The sequence below is a fragment of the Chamaea fasciata genome, unplaced genomic scaffold, assembly GCF_029207755.1.
Source record: "Chamaea fasciata isolate MVZ Bird 193981 ecotype frontalis unplaced genomic scaffold, bChaFas1.0.hap1 SCAF_7, whole genome shotgun sequence".
NCBI classification, from domain to species: domain Eukaryota; kingdom Metazoa; phylum Chordata; class Aves; order Passeriformes; family Sylviidae; genus Chamaea; species Chamaea fasciata.
In genome coordinates, this window is record NW_027094092.1 from 3252867 (window position 1) to 3277045 (window position 24179).

Here is a 24179-nt window from a genome sequence, read left to right on the forward strand (position 1 = left end):
CATAACTTCAGCCTCAGGATACCTCTGCAAAACTGGAGTCTAAGCTAGAGAAATTTATTACACAGCACATTTCACCCCCACTGCTTAGAAGGGCCCATTTACTTGCAAAATTTCTCTGGGCTACATAGAGGAATCATTCAAAAACTGAGATAATAAAGCAGATGCAAAATGTCTCTGACAAGACCTGGTGTAGGTTTCTCGTCCCAGGTTAGGTCAAGCCAGCTGTGAACCAGCTTAGGCTAAATGAAAGTCAGTTGCTCTTCCATTATGTCTGCACTTAAGTTACAGTGATCCAAATGACTGAAAAATAAACAGAATTCTGTTCAAGGGGTCTAGTGAAATTTGCTTTTATAGACAAAGCCCAGTAGAGAAACTCAGCCTTGCTCTCAGTGAGTGAAATTTCCTCTGAAGCCAACCAGAACCAGTCTTTCTGTGGCACACTGAGTTTGGCCCTGTATTTTTCAGTTGTTATTTTAAAGTGTGATGCTCTTAGCCAGCTATTAATTCAACCCAATTTGGCTGTGTTGTGTTACACTGATAATATCAGTATTATCTGCTGACAGGTAACTGAGACAGCAGACAGCCTTTACTAGACTTGTATTTATAAGAAACATTGAGTTTCTTTGGTTGCTTAGTATCCAAGTCACCCAATTGTATATTTGTGTACTCCAGACGTAGCATGTTTATATTGATCAGTAAAATTACCGGGGTTTTTTTTTTTCCTTCCTTGTTTTTTTTTTTTTTCTTTCCACTTCGTTTATGGAAATTTTCTGACTATAGCAGACTAGCCACTTATATAAATATACAGCAATATATACATAGAAATTACAAAAATACATTTTATTTATATCTGATTTTAAATAATAAAAATTAAATTTCACATTTATTGAAAGATTAACTAGCATTCCAAATGCTTCTGCAATATTCAAGGTATTGGAGCAGAAGATGTCTGTATGGTCTAGGATAATTACTCATCACAGTCTCAGTCAGGGTTTATAATATAATTATTAGGGGGAAAAATAGCTCTGTTTAAAAGTTTGTGCTTCATCAATTTCTTCTTCTATCCCCTAGTCTAGTCTTCTCTCTCCTTCTCTCAATTTAGTTATGGCCAAAAAGCTAAACCAAGTTCCCTTTCCCACATCAGTTAAGACCAAAGAAACTCAGGGAAATGAAATGATCGGACAAAACAGTAATTGAGGATAACTAAATAACCTACAGAAATGAAGGACATTACCTTTAACTCCAGCTGACATCAAACACGCCCAACACAACAAATTTTGCAACAACTTCAGTTCCTGGATCTAATTGCTGAAGAAACTGAAAACAATTGTTCATGATCTCCAACTAGTTTTTACAACTGCAAAATATTAACTACTGTCCCATCCAAGTGGTTTGATTTTCTTCTGGGATTGGATTCCTACCGCAACTCTGTGTAACAATCAGTGACCTTTATCTTGCACAATATAAAGTCGACATAATTTCTGGCAATGTTCTCTTTTTCACAGAACATTAGTAATTTTGTTAATCCGTGTAACTGTTAGCTTATTTACATGTTAACATAGTAATTAGGTCCTCTACATTCAGAACTTCCTGGGTGCGCATTCGCCGTGCCAGCGTAATCAAAATCAACTGCAGCTTCAGGTAGCACTTCCTGGCATCACTTTAGTAGATAGCATTGTTAAAGAAAGAGAAAAAAAAGCACTGTGTTGAACAGATGTTTCCTTGTCCAAGCAAGTGTATTCCTTTTTCCAGGTTGGAAGGATTTAAAGGTGTCAGGTTTACCAGCATCACATGCATTCAGAGTGAAAAGCCCGATTACAGAGCAAACACAAATAACCTTTCTTCATTTCTCTTGGAAGATTTTAGCACCAATATCCTTTGCTGGCTCTTCATGCACTGTATTCTCTCACGCCAAAAAAAAAAAATCTCCTCCACAACTCATCAGTGGCACTGAGGGACAAGGTAGCCACCAAATATCGAAATGTCATTCACCTTCTTCACAGTCCTCTCTTCTTTCACTTCTTTGTACTGTTAATAGGATGCAGAGACTCTGAGCTATTTACAGGGCTTTTATTTGTATTACTTAATCATGTTGAATTCTTTTGGTTTGAATACAGTCTCTGGGATGAAAAGGCTGAATTGACTCTGCACTGCTGAAATCAGCACCCCTTATACAATGTCCCGCAGCAAACAATTAACATGGCCACTGCCACGCCAGCCGCGGCCTCCAGCAAACCCTGTTCTGCACGTTTTTTCTTCTTGAATCAAAGTTTCGGCATGCAGAAGTTATTTTCAGCAGCTCCACCTCTGGGCCCGCAAATAAAACTTCTTGTGGCGCAGACACGTTCAGCAGCATCTTTAGTGATGATGGGTCATAATACAAGAGCAAAGGGACAAACAATTGCATATGGTTGATTTCATCAGTATGAAACAGTTTCCTGGCAGCTTTTCCTTAGCTGGAAAGCAGAATTTCATGTCTTCAGAGTCCCGTTGCTCTGCTTTAAGTCATTTCATAGTGTCGACTTTTCAGACAGATTAAGATGCCATCGCTTTGGCACAACTCACAGAAAGCTTGTAGCTGAAAATTAAATTAAATTAAAGGAGTCCCTTTCTTAGCTACCTCCTTCTTGGCAGGATACAAACACTATGCACAGCAGATATATTAGACCTGGAACTCAAACATATCTGTTTGCTTCTTGGCCAGCTTGGCCACTTCTTCTCTTATCGCCTTGACGAGGGCAGCGGTGGAGATGTTGGTGAGCGGCGCGTCCGAGGGGTCGTTGTCGGCCAGGCTCTGCTGGGAGGCGGCGGCGGAGGCCAGGGGGGCCTGCTCCAGGCTGGGGTGCAGGCTGCCCTGCTGGCTGTACTGCCGGGGCAGCCGGGATGGGGAGCTGTGCTGGTAGCGGGGCCGCGGGTAAGCCTCGATGTAGCCAGGAAGCGGGACCTGCGGGGAACGGGAATTGCACAGATATTATACGGGGCGATCGACCCGCCAGGGACCGCAAACCTGCCCGGGGCACTGTCAGATGTGACAGAGAGGACCAAATGAAGGGAATTCAGAGCATAATTCAAACCTCCGAATTCCCAGCTTCTGCTCACAAATGCCTATCCCGGCACGTGCCATTTACGTCCCAGCTGCAGCAGCAAAAACCTCTGCTTGTCCTCATCTGTCATCACCTCCAAAATCCAAGGGAAAAGGTTTTTCTGAAAGTGTGCTCTGTGCTTAGCAAACACCTTGGTTTTAAACAAACAGCATGGTTTTAGTACACCAAAAAGCCCAGAATAGAAAAGCAGAGTTTTCTGATTTGCAGCCACTGTCTAATCCAAGCCAGCTAAGTGTCTGGTGTCACTGCTCCTAACAGAAACTCACCAGATCCAGACAACAGGGATAAGCTCAGGTGCGCCAGTTTGGAAACTCAAGACTCAAAGGGATATCCGACTGCTCAGAAGTGTCAGGATTTCTGGTCATGTTTAACAGAATTACATGAGGGATTCATCGGTTTTGTAACTTCACAGATTCCAGCCCCATGTTACACCAGCTAAAACTAAAACAGTAACATAGGCCCTTTAGTCACAGTGAGAGATTAAATTTCTTTCTCAAATCAATGCACCACAATAGCAGTCTTTTTGGCACTCAGAAGATTTTAACACATCAAATAAAAAATAGTACTTATGATTTCCAAAAGTCCATAAAACAGGAATCCACAGGCCTTAATTTTGATGAAGGCTTTATGCCTGAAGCCTGAACATTAGGATTTACACATCCTCTACACAGCCTTGGGTATCCATCAAATGCTGAAGAGAATGTCAAACACGTTCACTACAGTGTGATGAGACAAATGCAGGAAGCAGGTATGCTATGAAAGTGATCGTTAGATGTAGGCACCTCTGTTTAGTTCACAACAGGCTCTTCAAAAGGTGATTTTACTAGAACATGTGAACAGGCCACCAGAGACCACCAAGTTACTGTTTTCACTGAGCAGCATCCAGCAGTTGGGGAAACAAGTGCTTTGTGGATAGTTGCCTTGTCGCACAGAACTTAGTGTTTCAGTACTTACCATTTGTCTCAGAGAATAACATAGTACAGTAATTGAGCTTATAAAATAATTCCTTGTTGTCAAATCTCCTGTTTCCTCTATTCCCTTGTTTACAGTCTAGGCTAGAAGAAATGTGTGAAAAATAAAGAATCTTATAGATGACACTAAGCCTCTGTTCTCAAAACTTGTAAAAAAATCTTGGAAATGTGATCAAGCTATAATCTAAAAGCTCATAAACCAGGACATGTCCAGAAATTCAAATCCTGAGTATTACTTTGGATCTTCATGCTATTCACTTTTATTCAGGCTTTCTGACTGTGCTATGTTGCTAGCGCTATTACTAGCTCCCCAAGTAATGATTTTCAAATAAAGACAATTTCTCGACAGATTTGCAAGTTCATTGTGGAAACTGCAGTAGTTTCTGCATTTTTACCTCTGCCGCAAAGCCACCTGAAAATCTGCGTAACAAGGAGTTGTTAAAGCTCTGCCATGGGTAAGTGAAGTTAGAGGGGACATTTGTTTCCTTTGAATTCTATATTGCCATGGTTATTTTTCAGACAAATTCTTGCATCCCTCTCCATTTCTCTTTCCCTGAAGACACGGAAACCCACAACAGGGTTATACTCTTCTTCCAGAGGAAGGAGCTGGGGGCTGGAGACTTCGTTTGCGGTTTTGATCCATTTGTTTCAGTATCCACTTTTGACAAGTGACACCTGACTCTTTTTCCAGGGGACTGCAGCCAAGAGTAGGGATACAAAAGGGAGGATGAATGGAAGACAAATAAAATTTCCTTATTTGTTTTGTGGCTTTTTTTTTCCCTTCTTAGAGAAAACGTTTTAATTCATTGCTAATGTACAACGGGCCTCCTGGGTTTAAGATGGCAGAAGGATTAAAAACACATGTAAAACAAATAAATAAACAAAAAAACCCAAACACCACCACAACAACAAAGGAAAATAAAGCTTTTCATGCTTTAAAAGGCAGCTCTGAGAAGAAAATTTATACCAGAGCACCACAAGCCTCCAGGTGTCAGGGGCACGTCAGCAGGTGTGCTCAGCTTACAAATGAGCAGCTTTTTTTCTGACAGTTCAGCCTCCAAATTCAAACTTGCATCTCAAAGTCATACCAAATTCTTTTCCTCACAGGCATCAGGAGCAGTAATAAAGAGTGAACAACAAAAAGCTGCCCCCTGGAACATTGATATGACTCTGTTGTCTCTTGCTTAGCTGCTCAAAGCCAACTTAGATTTCAACTGCAATTCATTAAAATGTTCTGTTGACGATTTGCACAAGGAAATTGAATCTATCTCCCAGGTTTTTTGACTGGAGTGGTTCTGCATAAATAGCAGATGTGAGCTCAAGCAGAAGAACTGATGTTTTTTTCCCCTAGTGTAAAAAGAAAGCCCTACATTTGAGAAATTGTTTCAAACACGATAAACTACTGCAATTCATTTCAGGATGTTTCAACTTCAGTTCTTTGAAATGTAGGTTTACTTTGGGCTAAAAATTACATCTGTTCCAGTCTGGGTTTGTGCAATTAATTATTTAATTTATGATCTGTCACGCCAGCCTTTGGGGGAATTTGAAACACTGCACAGCAGGATTGCAGCAGTGCTGGGAGGTAAGATTTGGGAGCCAAGCTGTCTTGAGAGAAGCCTCCAGGAGCGTAAGATGCTTCCCCAGCTTTCAAACAGCTCAAGGCTGCCCTGAGATGCAGCATCACCTTCTTCTGACACATGTCTATCCAAAAATTTAACCTTTCTTGGGAAAGAAAAATGACATTTAACCCATCCACTTTAAACAGGTGCCAGGCCCTAACCTAGTGAATGATTCCACCCTCTAAAGACCTTGCTTATAGTTCATGTTATGAACAGCTGAAGTATCTATGCCATCTCTTACGGCTTTTCACTACTAGAGACTATTCCCATTCAAGGAAAAATTATTCTTTTTCAGCTTCTTTGTAGACCAGTGAATATTTGCTGAAAACCCCTCTTGTGCAAAACACAGCAAACACAGGTGGTTAGAGAAGCAAGGATGCTTACAGAATCTGCCCACTGCCCTGGCAACTCATTCTCTCCAGCATAGGGCATCCAGGCTTGGTTCCTGTAGGCAGTGGGAGGAGTTGGGATAAAATAGCCCGTGAAGCCAGGTCGGTTTGCTGGAATGGCAAACACTGCTGGTACCGTGTTTCCTGTCAAATAAAAAAAAGAGTAGGCATCATTAATGGCTGAGATTTTCAGCTGTAAGTCAGAAGACATTGCTTATGAAATATGGATTTCATGTTTGTTTGTTGGGGTTTTTTGTTTGGGGCTTTGAGTTTGTTGTTCTGGGGTTTTTTTGTTCCATCCTCTGAGTAGAGCATCTTCATAACCCTGGGAAATACTGGAGAAGGCAAGATTTGCAGTTGTCCTCATAACCATGTACAGCCTTCAGGTGAAGTGTCCCTAGAACTCGATCCTTGTAACAAATGATCTTTGTCAACACTTTGACCCATTAGACAAAAGGCTTTTCTTCCCTTAAGTTTGCTTCCTTGCATTCAATTTTCAGCTGTCGTTACCATGGGTTTCAGTGTAGTGCACCTTTCTTTTCACAGTTTACACAGTCCTTCCTAATATCTCTAGGCAAAAAACCTACCAAAACAAGTGACTGATATGTTTAACAGGCTGTACTCTCAACAATTCCATCATAGAACTACAATGCTTCTGCAAAAAATACCAAGGTTCTACCTGCTCAGTTCCTTTCCCAAGAACGGTCTATGACTGCCATAAATTACGCAGCTACAACTTCAATAAATATTTGTTGATTCCAAGTCTGGTTTATCACCTCTTGATTAAGATGCATGCATAGGAATATCCAGGAAGCCTCTTGGATTAAAATCCCACTATCACACTCCAATTTGTGTGGAAGGAGCCAGCCATGCTGGCATAAGTCTCAGCCAAATCCCTGGATATAGTCACGTCTGCTCTCAGGGAAGTTTTATTCCTGTGGCCCACAGAGATGCAGAGAACAATTTGGTACAGAGATTATCCACAGGCTACAACTGGTCTGTCTGGAAGACCAGCATCCTAATGTGCGTATTTCCCTTGAGATTTGCTTTCATAACTCCATGTATTTGCCTAGTTAAAAATAGAATACAAACAACTTTCTTGCCCTGTCAAGTCTTACTTCCTCTAGTGTCTATTTGCAGGCAAAGACAGACTCCAGCAGTGAATCACCAACATCACACTGAGGGCGTGAAATCCTCATCCCTAAATCCTGGATGGGACAGCTGCATATCGTCTTTATCAGTTATTAGGTTTCTTGTTTCTTGAGTTATACTACATGGACGTGTATTTTACTTTTCAGATTCACAGAATGTAGCAAAACTAACATAATTTACATGAAAGCAGAAGGGCGCTAAATCCTTTAAAAACACAACAAAGTACAACTCCAACATTTTCCACTGAGGAATGGAAGCCCAGGAACATTACACAGCTGGGCAGATTCTCTGTACTAGAATCAATGCAGAGAAAATAAAATTTCTCCCCCTTCCAACTGCACGTCATTTGAATATTGCTACTAATTGCTCTCAGTAGCTATGATATCACTATGCTGACAAAATCACAAAGACATGGGCCTTTCCCTGAAACTCATATGGAGTATAATTGAATTAGCATCAATTACTGGCTGCTTCAAATACCCATCCCCCAGAATCTCATTTACAGCCCTGGCACATTTTTGGTCCTGAACAATCTTCAAGAGGGTTATGCTGCCTGCTCTGACAGATGCTGGGACATTGCCTAGGCATGTGCACAGAGATAGAAAGACTCCACCAGTGACATCTATCCCCAAAGCAGTCTCCATAAACCCAGATATTTACACTTTCTCAATGACCTCCCATGCAGCCCCAGGCCAGAATTGCTATGGATGCAATCAGGGCATGAGAAGAGGAGTAAAATATGGTTTGTAGCACATTTTTCTCCAGAGCAGAAACACACCACCTCTATCCCAAATCCTCCAGCCCCATCGTTTGGAAGAGGGTGGGCTAAGGGAAGAGGTGTGGTCAATCACTTGTCCTTCCAGGTCATAAACAGCACAAGGATTGCTATTTTCAATGAGTTAGCAAAGCTAAAAATGAGCATTCTTCATACATGTACAGAGAAGAAAGTACTGCCCCTGTACATGGCACATGGCTTCTACAGCAAAACACTCTTTCAATTTAACCACAGCAAAAGGAGCTACTACTCAGAATGAATATTCAATTGGTTGATGTAATTCCTTATCCTAAATTATTATTGCAACATCCTTATCTTAGAGCTGATGCTGGGCTGGATGAGAGTGACATTAGGCATTAATATTCCAAATCAGCACCTGCAGCAATGTTTCTTCATGTACTGAGGCTATAAAAACTTATTTTCATATCAGAACGTTAGAAGCCTTGTATTACAATTGCACATTTCTCACAATTGTCCTTGTCCTTACTTGTGTTACAGCCTTTTGTAGCACCTCTCATATATGAAAGTTTCTTTCAACTACTCCCAGAATTATTCTGGCAAACTCCACAACATACAGGAAGGTCATTTTGTCTCTTCTGAACTGCAGCCACTCTTCAGCAACCCACAGCAATAAAATCTCCTCATTTCTGGATCCAATAAAAAAGTGTATCCCACGGATCACATTACTGCACACATAAAGAAGAGGTCTAGGTAGCGTGGCATACTTTATAGCTTGAAATGTGTTTTGAAATGGGAGGGTGAGTGAGCATCTGCTCCTTTCAGGTCCTGCAGCATTTGCAGAAGGTATGACAAGAAGTGAGAGTAGAATGGATCCTTCAAACCTACTGTATTTAATTAAGTGACAACACATTTGCTTAGCCACATTATGATTCTCAGCAGATGATGTCAAAGACAATGCAGATAACGCTCTATTACTTCTGAGGAAGCTAAGAAAGGATTTTTTTTTCTGGCAGATTGACAGAGCAATGTCTAACAAACTTATCAATTTCCAAGCTTTGAACTAATGGAAAATTCCTTTGAATATTGTAAGCTCTTTTCCATAACTCTTCAAGGAAACACATTTTGCCTATAAGAAGCCATTTGAAATATTTTCTTCCAGCTAAATATTATCCAGACACCATCAAAACAGTATGACAGCTTCATCTCATGATTAAATCAATAAATTTATAAGTATAACTCATATCAAAATGACCCAGAACTGACTAGGCCTTTAAAACTGGGACTTTTAGACCCAAAACAAGTTCTGAGCAGAAACTGTTTTCTCCAGAACAGGAGGGGGGAAAAGCTGACAGATTACCTTTGACTGTGCAATAGCACCACGGCTTTGTGTTTTGAAGGGAAGGAGCCACGTACCTTCCATTTGCCTTCCTCTATAGCCCACTGTTGTGACAGGAGTAGGGGTAAAGTTTCTCAAGAGGAAACAGGGAGCTTTAAAAAAGTTTTCAGGCACTTGGATCGATAACCTTGGCTGACAAAATATTGGAAGGATCAAAACCATTTCTCCCCTCATTTCTCCCCCATTACCTGTCTCTCCCACTTTGCTTGGTTGGTACAAAGTGCAGCACAAACAGGTCACACAGCGGTCCCAATACTGCAATTTATTTTGCCACCAACACCCTCTAAGCCCTCCCTAAAAACTCTACTGCATTTTGCAATACAGATGACCAGTTTTGCTGGGTTTTATCAATTCAGGGTCCTGATTAACGTGCCAACAGAATCCCATACTTGAGCACAGAACATCTGGGACAATACTGCTGGATCCTACCTTCAGAAAAGGCCATTTCCTGGTGCTTCTGCAGGATGAGTGTTTTACGGTGCAGCTGGTGATGCACTTACAAAGGGACAGGCCACCCTCTGGAAGGCTCCTTCAGCTGCACCAGGAAAAACCCCACCAAATACAGTCTTCCTCCAAATAATCATCCTTACTTGCTATACCCTATTCATTCATTTATATCCAAAGTAACTTATAAGGCTCTCAAAGCTCCAAGTTGAATCTGCATTATTTTTTCACCTGAGTGAAAAGCCGATTGCTCGAGTGGACCAACAGACATGGGAGCTCTTGAACCCGGTGCAAAAGGTGTCTGATCGTGATGCTGAGCCTGGTCTGCTCCACTGGACTCAGGTATTCTCACTTTACTGCCGATATCTGATGTAGACCTGTGCGTTAAGAAAGATAAAAAATAGAAATTTTTGTCACTCTGACCCACAGGTGAGAACTGTTGCCACACAGAGGCCTGTCACCTACAGCAGGACAAGCCAGTGAGGAGCAAGCCACCCAACTCTGCTCTGGCATGACAGAGGTCTCGAAAACAACTGGACAACAGGAGAAGTTTGGAGAAGTCTGGAGAAGTTTGCAAACAAGCCTTTTAGCCTGGTTGCCGTTTTATCAAAGCATGTTATTACCACCTTACAGGGGCTTCGCTTGCTGCTTCGAACAAATGCCTGTGAAATACAACACCAAAACCAGAGCTTTACCATAATTCACCAGAGCTTTACCATAATTCACCAACACAGTCTACAGACAGTCACAGCAGTGTACATACAGTAGGAGACCACTGTGGTAAATAACATTAACTGCACTCGGGAAGTGCTAACGTCTTTGGAAATGTTGCAAGTCCTTACAAGACAGGAAAGCAGGAGAATGATGGTGTGAATTATCTGCATCAGTCCAGCACACCATTATGAGAGCTGAGGCAAAGAATGCTTTCAGAGAAAAAAAGAGACTGCATTTCCTATTTTTTTTATCGACACAGACTAGCTAACAGAAAATTCAATGTTATTTCGTTTTGTGTTAAAATGAAATAAAACCAACACGTTTCTAATTTCATGGATGTATCTTTTTTAAGTGCATTGTAAGCACCCCTTCAGGGTTTGCCCCAATTCTTATTGACAGTGCGTTTTAGAGACCGTGCCTAAAATAAAATAACAGATAAATACCTCCTGAGAGAGGCAACAGCCACAGGACCTGTTCTGGGAGGGACTGGAGGGGGAGGAGAACCCATTACCATCTCAGGAAGCTGAGAAAATCTGTAAGCCTGTAACAGAGGAAAATAAATATTTTCTGAAACATCAGTGGGTCTCAGTAAAATTGAAAAACAAAACAAAATCAGAAATTAAATACTTGCTCCGTGTGCCAGTCAACGGGAAGCTAACTTTTTGTGGCATCAACAATAATTGCATTTATTAGAGAATTTACAGTGCTTTGGTGACTTTTGAATGTGGAAGAAAACCTGAAAATGAGCTCAGAGACAAGAGGAAGTCTAATTAAAATAAAATATATGAAACACCATCTCTGTGACATTTGTAACTTGCTGGCAAAGCAGGTCTATTGTGATTATGTGGGACTCAGCATCTGCTTTGGATCATGGGAAAAAGACCTGAGTATTTTCACTTTCTCCAGGAAAAAAGTATTTCAAAGATCCAGAAGGAATCCTCAGAGCAGTGTGTACTATGGGGAAGCTGCCTGTGAGCAATCCATATTTCAACCTCTTCCTTTCAGCCTTCAAGAGATGAAAAGAAAACTTTCCACAAAACTCACAAGTTCTGTAACTTTCCAACACAGCAACGGAGGCCTCAAACAGTTCTGAAAAGGCAGACTGACCCAGAGGAACACCAGGCCTGACCCACAAAGTCACAAAATTAGGCAACTTGCCCACAGTAATTCTGAATTTCGTCACTAATACATGTGAAGGAGGAATAATTGCAGGCGTGAAACCCACGGTACCCAAGAAATGATGTGCAGGAAAAATTTTTCCTCCTAAATCCTTTGCACTGCCATAGATTAGAGGCCGTAATTTCTCCAAATCACTTAGAGACAGAGGAATGATTTCTCAACTAGATGCTTCACTTAAATTTTTCTTTTACACATCACGGGTGGGGGTTTTGTTTTCCTATGGGGTTTTGGTTTATTCTTTGGTTGTGATTTTTTTTCAATTGCGGTTTTCCTGACGATGCTTCAGAGCAATGTACAGGATTAAAGATAAAATCAGAGCAATAACAAATAAAAAATTTTGGAAAGGCTGACCACTATCAAGACAATGGCATTTTAACAAAAAAAAGTGGAGTGCAATGATGGGACTTTGGCCCTCTAAACAAGAAGAATCTGGTTTTGCCAGAAAAGCTTCTCCACAAACAGCAGTGAAAGTTAAAAACACATTAAAACACATGGGATGAGTCACACTCTATCTCCTGCCCAGAGAAAGAACCTACAGGATTTACATGATTATTTCAGACTTACCACCTACATTTAGGTTGGAATTGGGAAATATAAATCTTACATTATATATCAGAAAACACTGTCTTTCAGTAATCATCTTTTAAAATTACATATTTAGACTGTATTCCAAATACCTTCATTCTCAAACACCTGCAAAACTAGGTCAACAAAAAGGAAAGGTAACTTTATCAAACTGATTTTTGATGTGTCTCCAAGGGAAATGCAGTACAGACCCAGCATCTTTCTCTATCCTCTCACTGCTATCCCTTTTAAAGCAGGTTAGACACCCTCAAAGGCATATCTCTGAAAATAATTTTTTCTTTCGTGCCACCTACAACGTCTCCTAATATTTACTTTTACCATGCTATCATGATATTTAAAGAATTTCTACATTTAAGTGGGGGGGAAAAAAAAACCATCTTAAAAGACACTGGTACATTTCTTAGCCAGGGGTTGGAAATACTGATTTTTAATGAAAGAACTGTAGGGAAAAAAACAAATGTTATGCGCATCAAAGAAAACCTCAATTATATTTCTCCTGGTAGTGCTGGATGTGAAATGGTCTGCAATGCCTCTCCTGCATCTCAAAAGCTGGCAGTGCCCTCACAGGCTGACTGAACACTCCCTTCTGGCTGCACAAGCCTTTCATCCCACATCTTGCTCTCAGCACGCATTTGTGCCAAGTATGAAATCCTTTTTATTCCCCCTATTTTAAAGGAACAGCACACAAGAGAATGTTTTGGAGTGCAAAGTGACTCCAGACGCTGTTTAGCAGGGTAGGCAGAGACTCAGAGGTAGATTTGGGTTTTCTCTTCTCTGTTGTGCTTTGGAACATGGACATCAAAGGAGGGATTAGGTATTTTAAGGGATCACAGTTCACAAAAATATGCTGTGACTTGCACTGGAAATTTTGAGGGAAAAGAAGTAAAATAGAAAATCTAAGCCTTTATTTTGTTGCTTACACGGGAGATGAACAATTTTGAGTGAGTGGCAATATTTTGCTAATGGCTGGGCAGAAAAAATCCTGTTAAAGTGAAAAATCCTGTAAAAAGATCTGCTACACCACACGGAGGAACAGTCTGTCCAGAGGGGAAAGGAGTCAGCCCTCGTTGCCCTGAGCTGCCACACACACCAACATTGTGGGACGGAGCTCCAGTGAAATTTCTAGAGTTTCTCCAATGGGTTGGGGCATTAGTGTTTTCCTGCAGGCAACATATAAATGGGAAAAAAGTGTTCAGAAGCTGAATGAAATCAAAGTTTTACCACAGAGGCCTGTTAAAGATTTTTATGGGCCCATATGCTCTTGGCCAACCAGCATGATTGTAGAATTGAAGTCACTTCACCATTGTGAAATGAGTTAGAGAGGAAAACAACAAAAAACACAACCCAGCTGATTTCACAGATTTGCCTAATTTTACTCTTCAAAATATATTTATCCTTTTTAAATGATCCTTTGGTTATTAGCAAAAAAAAAACCCAAACAAAACCCCAACCAAACAGAAACAAACAAACCAAAAGCCCAAAAAGAACAAAAGTCTTAAGAAGGAAAACATTCTGCATGTGTTCCAAACTCCATTTTTTGAAAAATGAGAACGTCTATAATACAAAGGCTATAACAATCACTGGCAGAAGTAATCACACTTGAGATCCAGAGTGCAGACCCTGTGCCACCCTTCCAGTAAGAAATGCCAAGGAAGGAATCTGCTGCGGCTAGAACACTGACAATTTAAAAAGCAAACTAATAAATAATGTTCAAAAGTAGGAAGTGCAGTTTAGCAGCCATTGGGCCAAGGACAATAAATCCCCTGGAGGACCAAAGTCCAGCCACCAGCAGACACCTGCACCATTGTCCCCTACAACCCACGACAGCCCAGGGTAGCACCCGTCAGGATGTAGAAAAGAAAAATCACAGAATGGTTTGGAAGGGACCTGAAAGATCATCTAGGCCCATGCCCCTTGCAACAGGCAGGGACTCCTTCCACTAGACCGGGTTGCTCAGAGCCCCATCCCGCCTGGCCTTGAACACTTCCACAGCTGGGCCACGCACAACTTTTTGGGCAGCCTGCTCCAGTGCCTCACCACCCTCCCAATACAGAATTCCTTGCCTGTATCTGACCTAACCCAACCCTGCCTTCTGTCAGTTTAAAGTTTTAGGACAAGTTTTACTTGTCCTATCACTACATGCCTGTGCAAAAAGCCCCTCTCCAGCTCTCTTGTAGCTCCTTTAGGTAGTGGAAGGTGCTCTAAGGTCTCCCTGGAGCCATCTCTTCTCCAAGCTGAACAATCCCAAGTCTCTCAGCCTGTGTTCATAGGCCAGCACACAGCAACTATAGGGCAAAGCAGAAACTTTGCATTTAGTTTCAAGGCTACAAAGTTCCTAGTTCCAATATTGAAGTATTTTACCACCTTCCACTTACAGATTGGTCTTGGGTGAAAGTATTCTGTGTTGCCTTCTAATTACAGAAATAGCCATCTCCTTACATCTCACCAGAGGAATTAAAAGGCCAGTGTCCTTGTTAACTTGTAGAATGATTTAACTTATTTGCTTATTAAATTGTAATCCAGGAATAATGCAAATTTATTGATTTGGCTTTGCCTTTATAGCTGTCCTGTTTTTAGATTAAGCAGCTTCAGAAAGTGGCTGAATTTTGGTAAAATACTCCCACTTTACCTCTGTTCAATGAAGGGGAGCTCTGAGGACAGGGATGCTTTACCAGTCACTCAGGCTGTAAGTGCTGGTCATCAGTGCCTGTTTGTGGTGCTGGGTCTCAGTGCTCTAGATGGAAACTGGTCCAGCTTTGTGATGGAGAGTTTTCTTCTCTGGTCTCAGCTCTCACTTGACCCAGCTGAGCAAATTTCCAAAATTGCAACACGATCAACCAAGGCACGGAGCTGGTGGTCGGGCTGGTGTCACAAGTTCAACTCTTTAATTCCATCCTCCAGTCATAGCACACCAGCTGGGTGCCAAGGACTCAGCCAAGTGTTACTCAGCATGTTTTTGGAAGCTCCAGAACAACAGGGAGAGTTTGTATTTCACTGGCTTTCCTCTGCCAGGAGAAGGCGTGAGCCCTGTGTGGAGGAATCCTCTTTTCACAGGTGGCCCAACAGGCAGGTTGGCAAACAGGCATTCCCTCACAAGAGCTACAGATAATTTTGGTATTAATGGCAGCATGTACAGAAAAAACCCAAACAAACAAATAAAAACCACACAGAAAGCCTCAAAAGGGAGAAGAAAATGGAAAAGGAAGAAAAGGGTGCGTGCACACTCTGGAGAGATACACAAATGTTTGATGGTGGGACTAGACAAGAAGTTGACTACAAAAAGTTAAAGATCCACAATTTGAACTAAACACTCTTTAGTTCTGTGTTTCTTCTGCACTTGTTCCATCCAAGCACAAAAAATGCTCTTGAATTTTCAAAGTTTACATTTTCATTTTCAAAATGCTCAGTGTTTTGAATTGTAACAGCATTGTTGATGTTGACTTTTAGTTGCCGCTAAGAACTGAATTTTAAGAAAGGGTAAAAATTACTAATTCTTGGTTTACAGAGGTAACAAACATCCCAGTGCACAGGCACCTCTCATCCCTAAAGCTGGGGATATTTTCAATTCCAACCCTCCATCCCCATGAGAACAAATCAGAAAACGGGGTGGTTGGAGCACAGTGCATATTCCTGAAACTGATATGCAGAAAACTATCAATTACCAGCCCTTATCCAAAGGCAGTCTGTGCCTATCCTAATCTGTGGCAATCAGCTATCTTCAGGGAATTGAATTCCGTCCTCAGAATGCTGGAAAGATAAGCAAAAGGTCCCAAATATGCAGATGATTTAGGAGAGCAATAAGTCTTAGAAAGACAACAGTGAATCGTTCATTTATCAGTGAATCATCACTCATAAAAAGAGTGGCTATTGTATTTTTTAAAAACCTCTCACGGTATAATATTTTTAATTTCATTTTAGATAGATTCTTTGAAGTGTCGAGGTAATTTGACTCCCCATTAGCTGTCTCTTAAGCTTTTAATCGAATTCTAACCATAAAATATGATTATATGGTGTACGAATTTCATGGGACCAATTTCAAAGTGCCAGAAATAACCTTTAGCATGATTTAAATAGCACCAACCTGAACGTTTGCAGGCAGTGCCACTGGCTTTCGGCTATGTTCAGAATAGCTCAGAAGCAGCATCCTTTAATGTATTTTTTATTGTCGTGGAAGGAAGTCATGGTAATGGTTATTTTGAACTGAGGACATTTTTCGGCATTATCCTCTTATTCTGGCCAGAGTTAAGGACCCAGTTTGAAACACATTCTTTAAAAAAAAATAATTTATGACCAAAAAAAGCCTTAGAATGAACGGTTTATCACACTGGTATTGTTAGATGGGCTATTTCTTATCTGAAAGCAATCACCTCTGGTTTAGATTTGTATCTGATATAAAAGAAAATTTATTGCTGAGTTTCACGTTACCATACGTGGGAATTCAGGGGCAGTTTCACACGTGCGGGTGTGCACAGTGCTAGTGTCACTGCTGTCTAGACACCTACAAAATTCCCTTAACAATTTCCACCCTTGGGTTTAAGTTCCTAATTCATGTATTACTTCTGTGAGGTGAGGACACGTTAGCTGCTGCTTGAGGCTAGAAAATGCAGGAGAAAGTGAGTTATGAGGTCAACTAGGAGACCTGCGGAATTAAATCTTCTCTAGATTTCTTCTCTAGAGACTCAAGCCAATAGCTGTAAGTGCAAGACTACCAATAACAGCCCACATTTCAGACTGCCCTTGCGGGTGAACCTCTCCAGTGATGCCGAAGTGTTGGTATTCCCTACCCATATGTCACCATAGCTATTCCATAAAACCCCACTGATTCCTAATAAGCATTCACCGAGTTTGGGAGCTGTTGAACAGCCTGCGGCCTATTCTTTTAATTCTTAGTGCAACTTAGACAAGACAACCTTGCTGCTAAAATAGATACTGAGTCTTTCACGGTGTATGCGTGTGGCTCACTCATCCTCCCAACTGCAAACTCCAGGTTTGTATATAAGCAAGCACATATGTGTGTGTGTGTGTGTGTGTGTGTATATATATATGTGCACCACTCTACATGTACTTATTTCCTGTAAGCATCTGGTTTTAAGCACATAAAGGGGACTACCGTTGGAACCCTGGTCACTGAGAATTTCAGGCTTTCTGTGCTGACAGGCACTGACCCCCAGGCAAACACTGCCTTTGACTTGAGGCCGTGGAGAAGGCTTCCAAAACTGAATGACAGAACTGGGATTATGGGTGTGGAGTTTGAATAGAAGTGTGTAATATCACACGGTGGAAAACTTCGAGTTTGAGGGTTTAGAATATAGTAATATATATCTTGAAAGATGGAGGTTTTAGGGCGGAGGCCGGTCCTCCTTTTTCACCTTCTTCTTTGTGGATTTGGGTGGTATTTTGTAATTGGATAGAAAAGTCCACATTGCGGGCCGTGAGTTAGTTTATTGGGTTAAAAGTAAAAATAATTGAGGTGTCATTTCTTAATTGGACAGTTTACCCTTAAAAGGCCTTGGAGAGAGAGAGATAGGGGCCATCTTTAAGTTTGTTAGCTAGAAGTGCTGTAGAACTCACAGTTTGTTAGACTGTAACATAGATAAGAGTTAATAAACATCTGAGTCCCAACGAGAAACACCGTCTCGCCCATTTAATCCCGACCCCGGCAAAAAAAGAAGATAAAACGCGACAGACTGCTTTAAAAAACAAAAAAAACCCCGTGGCTCAGAAGAGAAACCCCTTTCTGACATTACAGCGTAGAGAAGCTCCACTTACGGGCCTGGGCAAGCTGTACTGGTACATTTCCGGCCTGTAGGTGGGCACCCACTGCACGCCCGCCCGAGGACGGGTCATGGTGCCCGGGGCGCTGGTCACCACCTCGGAGTAGGGCAGGTGTGGGGCCGAGCCGTAGGCGTCCTGCCGGGGCTGGCCCCCGTGGCCAGCAGAGGCCAGGCTGAAGGCCTCCTCCAGCAGCATGTGCATCTGCTGCCGCACCTCGTCGATGGACGGCTGCGAGCTCAGCGTCGACGTCTCCGAGTGGCCCTTGGCCTGCCGGGCCCTGCCGTAGTTCCGCGGCTCGTTGACACGGTCAACGTTGGTCTCTTCTATAATTTCAGGCTCGGTCTGGTGGGGGGAGTAAAAGTGTGCGTCAAAGGTTTTACAAGACAGCGTTTGTGCTGCTTCAACGTTCTCAAACACAGACGTACAAATCGGGAATTGTGACAGCGTAGATGCACGACAAATACTGGAAAGAAATTGCATGATGCAGGGGAGTATAATAGCCTCTTATATTCTACATTCTTTGGTGGGAAAAGTAGCAGGGACACTCTGTGGCAGATTAAACTGTCAACGACTCACTTTAAAACAATTAGAACTAATGTTTGAATTCTTGTCTTAGTTGTGGTATCAATGGCAGTACGACTGTGCCTGTGCGAGGAAGAGAATGGTTCCCTGAATAGTGCCATCACTGTGAAGGACCCCCTACAAGGGACAGCTTATTAGAGCTAGAGGGACTGAAATTCCTTTGTTCGTGCTCTCACATTAAGATCTCTGAAGAACAAAAGCTTAGGAGTTTCTCTGGACTTCCTAACAATGACACCACACACTCAGTCCTGCTCCTTGCAGAGAACACCCTGGCCCAGCTCAGGGGTCTTACCCAGCCCCCAAGCAGGAGTGAGAGGTATTCATGCAAAGTTAACCTGCGAACAGGGAATGAAGCACATTCTCCAACAAGCAGATATTGCCTGGGCAGCTTAGCTTGAAGGGTTACATCCTAGGGTGATTCCTTCTGTACAGGTAAGTACAAACAGAAATCACCTCCCTGATTTTTTTTTTTTTTTTGGAAAACAATCATCACATTGCAAGGAGTTGAAAGTGGAATACCGCCCTTCATCTGTACTTTGTGAGACCAGTTTTACACCCCGGAGTTTTAAAAACATATGTTTTAAACCAGCAACTGATTCCTTATAATTCTTTAAATACCTGTAAAATGCATGGACTATGCCAGGATAACTGGGATGAGCAATAGGATACGTGCATCCTTCTATATATAGCATGTGGTTAGAAACTGTGCTAGCGTTTAAAATAGCCATAAATAAAAGAATAAAACAGGATGTTCTTGTTAAAAATTCCAGCGCTATCCTGATCCATTCAGTGTTCTGTAGCTCCAAGTGTGGCTTTTTTTTTCCCTTGTAATAGTGCTTTTACACACCTGAACAGATAAGCGACTGTGCTCCCAAGCTTTTACAAGCTGTAGGACAATCATAATACACATTTCTTCCTTTTCAGAGGGAAATATCAAACTGAGTTTCTTCTTCTGTAGTCAGCCACTCAGAAACGTACACTGATAGTGAAAATTGATAATAAACCTAAGTAAAATATTAATTTGCTTTCTCTGTTTTAAGTATCGCTATATTTTGTATTTAATGGAAATACGGCTGTAAAACACGAGAAAAATTGAGATAAAAATTAATGATTTGCACATTAGAATTTAACCATAATTTTTATAGTCATGGTTATAAAGTATATTGTCTAAATTCAAAACTACAAACTCAAATTCAGGCTTCCCAAGTGGTACACACATCAGATTGGGAAAGGGAGAATGCAACTGCACCAAATGATCTTAAATGGACAAAACTTTGTAGGACATCTTCAGCCATACACTTTCCCTTAATTTCCTTGCTGCATTTTGATTCCATTATTGTTTGTGTTGCTACAATATATAAAAGCCACACCCTTTTTAGTAGCCTGACTATAAAATGCAATGGTAGTTTTTGTAAGTGCAGCCAAAGAGCCTCTGAAATCATAATGTCCTGACTGGATGATTAATAACCATGGTTCTTCGATTTGCTCATGACTGCAAAAATGCGAGTGGAATCCCACACAGACCTATTAGTACCCAAGGCTGAAATAAATCAGGTTTTCTACTACAACTCACTGGTGAAGCCATGAGACCTCCACACAAGGTTTAAAATATATCACGTGTATACAAGATGCATACTAGCAGCCAACATTAAGGGAGCTTTGATTTATCAATATAAAAGCTGACATGAAGATTTTGGAGGAGAGTAATAATCATTCCTGTTCCTCGTTTTTTAAAATCTATTTCCACTCATCCTATCACTTTCTGAGGTATGCCATTTGCTATCCTATCAACTGAAACATGTAACTATCATAAATAGAGGCCACTATACATTAATGCAACCATTACATAAAATCATACACGGATACTGTATAATAGAAGGAACTAGAGGTACATGAAGAAAGCAAACAAAACCCTGCAGTGAGAGGCAGACTTTCTATACCTCTTGAATAATTCTGCTGCTGCAACTTTATCAGTAAAATTCTTTGTGTGAATGTTAATCTATAAGCTTTGGGATGGATTGCATTCATTTAGCTATATCAACAAAATTATGTCCATGAATTCTTTTGTATACTGATCTCTTAGACGTGTATAATAAGGTCATTTTCTTCCTTTTATCCCAAAAACAGCCTAAATATTTTCTGCTCTGTATGAATCTCATTAGAGCAGTCTAGAGGTTCTAAAGTCTTTCGTTATGGCATTTAATCTACACACGGTTGTTCATGAACTTGTTGAAAATAATAAATGTGTTAAGGAAGTCTCCTTAATCTAATTCCTAGTTAAAGGGGATGGCAGTGAAACCTGTTGAGATTCTTTCAAATGGAAAGCTAGGTACTGTTCAATAATAATTCATTTATCAAAGACACTATAAAGGCAATTAATATACTGAGAACATCAAATAGTAGAATGTACACTCCAAAATAATATTTAAAGCTACATATTCCATATGGACAAAGGTAAAATATCGTATCTTTATCCTCGTATCTTTACCAGTTTTTAGCTCTGAGAAAGAGAACCGTGATTCAGAGAAATATCACAAAAATTAATTATAGAGAATGAAGTACTTTTAGGAAAGTATGAATGAAGTATTTTAGAAAACCATTTAGAAATTCATTATTGAAAGGAAACCTTGTGGTTGTTCGCATGAGTGAAGAATTCTTAAGGTGTTTTCTCAAAGAATCTGGGAGATCTCAAGCTCTCTTCTTTAAAAATAAAAGCATTATTATTGTTGGGAAGAAAAACCTCAACACATAACCTGGGTGCACTGGTAACAGCTCCAATTCCCCCCGCAATTTTTCATGCTGAAAAAAAAGTCTCACGACATGAAGGCAATACAAGCTATTTGATTCATAAATTGAATTATTTGGCACTGCTTATAAAATGCAAATTTCACTATTCTTTGGCAGGACTTGCTGCTAAATAACGTGCTGGGAGGAAGAGGTTAGCAGCAGTCTGAGAAGGCTGGAACACTTAATATGACAAATCGGATGTCAAAAATGGGTACCAGGTGCTGCTGTATGAGACAGAAAGAGTCAGCACTCAGACCAGCCATTTCCAGAGGTCAGATTTCCAGAGGTGGTTAGTTGGTGAGATCCATGAATTCCACGGATGCAGGCACCAGTGCCCGCCCGTGGGTATGCTGTCAGACACAGCTCCGAGGAGCCCCAAACAGGAGCAGGGGACCAGCTCACGCTGCAGGCTCAGGCTCAGCTGCATTTCAATATCCTGGCCCATTTTCCCAGCAGCATTTCTGTGCTTTCAAATGCATTCAGAGCTGGGAGAGGTGCACTGCAGTGAATCTGCAGCGCATCGGGCAGAGGGATTTTATGTAACTTATCAGCGAAGCACTGTGCCAGGGACAGGTCGCCTAAGTGCAGTGCCAAAGGCTAGGCAAAAGCAATTTTTTTCTGTGATGTGCACGCATCTCAGAGTTTGTAATTACTCTGAGGACACTTCGGAATCTGCATAAGCTCATTAATCTACTTTCAAGGTTTTAAACAAATTTTCTTTCAAATATGCTTCATATATAGTGTGCACAATATACTGAAATGCATTTTTATAATCTGCTGCTGTGCCTGCTCCCAGAATGTTTTCAACATTGATTTTCAGGGAAATATCCCCTGTGAAAAACTAGCTTTTATTAGCATAGTATTGACATCCTAATTCCTCAGCAAGCAGTGTACCAGTCAGCCCACTCACACAGCCCCACATGACTCCTGCTGTCTGATGGGAAGTGTCCAGATGCAGGGAATCATTTCAGAAATCTGACAACTACAACGTCCCTGAAGAATTCTGCAAAATATTTAAACTTTCCTGAACACATCCCCCTAACTTTGGTACTTTCTTTCACCTTGCTAAAAACACAGTCCTGGCAGACAGAGGGTTGACAATGAAACACCACACCCCCCCTCCACCCCCCAAAAAATGTTTTTCACCTACAGTGTTTCGAGGATGGGTAGCCGCAGGTGGATTTCCTTGTTTTCCAGAATGGTTTAGACTCTCTGTAGGGACTGATCTTCAGGGCTGGCTGAGCTACAGTAGTTTGTACGTGTGACAAAGGATTGAAAAACTCAACATTGCCCCAGCGTGGGGGCTATTTTTAATCCTCTTTCTGGGTTCACACAGTGTCAACTTGCACCCAGTGTTTGTTCAGACTGCACAAGAAAACTTCTCTGCCCTGTGCTGGCTGCATGAGCGCCATGGACCATAAAGCAGCATCTCCTCTGGCGGGGTTTGACATTTATCTACACAAAACTCTCCCAGTTCTGATGGGAGCAAGAGGACAGCACCTGTCCCTAGGGGACTTCTACAAAACACTGACATTGGGATTTAGGTGAAAATCCTAGAAGTTGGCTGTTCATTCTTCTGAACCAAGAGAGCAGTTCCAGGCTGTTCCTCAGAACAAACAGAGGATTTTAATTGCAATGAAGAAAGCTCACTGTCAAGTAGCCACACACTTAGAAGAACTATCTAAATTCAAGATTTAATACTTCAGCAAATAATGGGGTTTGGACAGACATTTTGTTTACATTTCAGACTGTAAAATGATGTAGACTGATAAAGTACATGAAAGAGCTTTTTTCAGGATGCTGAGTGCACATGAACTCCTGTAACACAAAATATCTCATGGCAATCTGTCTTGTGGCTTATCAATAGTTCCCTGGGTTTAGGAGCAAGTTAAGACTTTGCGGAGCAGATTTCACTGCCTCTACCCAATGGACTTACATCATATCCACTGTTCCTGATGCCACGTCTAGGCCTTTCCCGAGTCACCAGAAGATCCATCTCAGTTTCCCCTGGGCTGGGACTGTTCAGGGACTGCCTGCTTCTGTACACCGAGTTCTTCAATGGCTGCCTAGAAAACACGAAACGAGGAAACAGTAAAATGAAAACAGAAATTAATGACAGGCAGTAGCTCTGAATACTCACCTTTGTTCTAAAATCATGACGTTCATAAAAATGCCCCTTTGTTACAGGATATTCTTTCTACATATATGAAGTGCTAGAAACCAGTAACCTTATTAAGAGATGATTAATTGCTTTTTTAGGTTTAAGGAAAATAGAAGTTATTTAAAAGGCATGGACATTGTATGTGGGAGCTTATCAGATGAAATATGTCCCAAGAAGATATCAGGACCCTTTTAACTTCAGCTGATATGATTCAAATTCATTAAAAAAAAAAAAAAAAAAAAAAAAAAAAAACACATAAAAATATAACAGGATCTCCCACATACACAGATGGGGAGCGGAGATTTTGGTTGCTGATCCTGAGCAAGGAGAGGGAAGCAGAAAAACATTCCACTGAAACAAACCCCCAGCAAGGGGAACAGGAAGAGACACAGCAGTGGGAGGAAACTGCTTGCAAGATGCTGGTTTTAAATAGCCAGTTCGGTAACTGGCCACAGCTTTCTCAGAGAGCTGTGCTTCCTGGGATTCGGCTGCTTCACTGGGACAAAGTGCTGCTCATCCCCGGGCATTGAGCTTCCCCTGCTGGGTGCCCCAAACCAAGGGGAAGCAAATGCAGGAGAAAGGCAG

The 24179-nt window shown here is 41.3% G+C and overlaps 1 protein-coding gene across 1 annotated transcript in view; it reads right to left on the minus strand.

Moving 5' to 3' along the window:
* Positions 1 to 815: 815 nt before the first annotated feature.
* KIAA1549L (KIAA1549 like) overlaps positions 816 to 24179 on the minus strand; it is a 67077-nt gene continuing 43713 nt past the window's right edge. Inside the window, exons 15-20 of the mRNA XM_066187226.1 lie at positions 23370 to 23499; positions 18059 to 18406; positions 10969 to 11066; positions 10043 to 10188; positions 6079 to 6227; positions 816 to 2944 (exon numbers count right to left, since the gene is read on the minus strand). Of these exons, the coding sequence (XP_066043323.1) occupies positions 2663 to 2944; positions 6079 to 6227; positions 10043 to 10188; positions 10969 to 11066; positions 18059 to 18406; positions 23370 to 23499 (1153 nt within the window). The 3' untranslated portion in view covers positions 816 to 2662. The remainder of the gene's footprint in view (positions 2945 to 6078; positions 6228 to 10042; positions 10189 to 10968; positions 11067 to 18058; positions 18407 to 23369; positions 23500 to 24179) is intronic.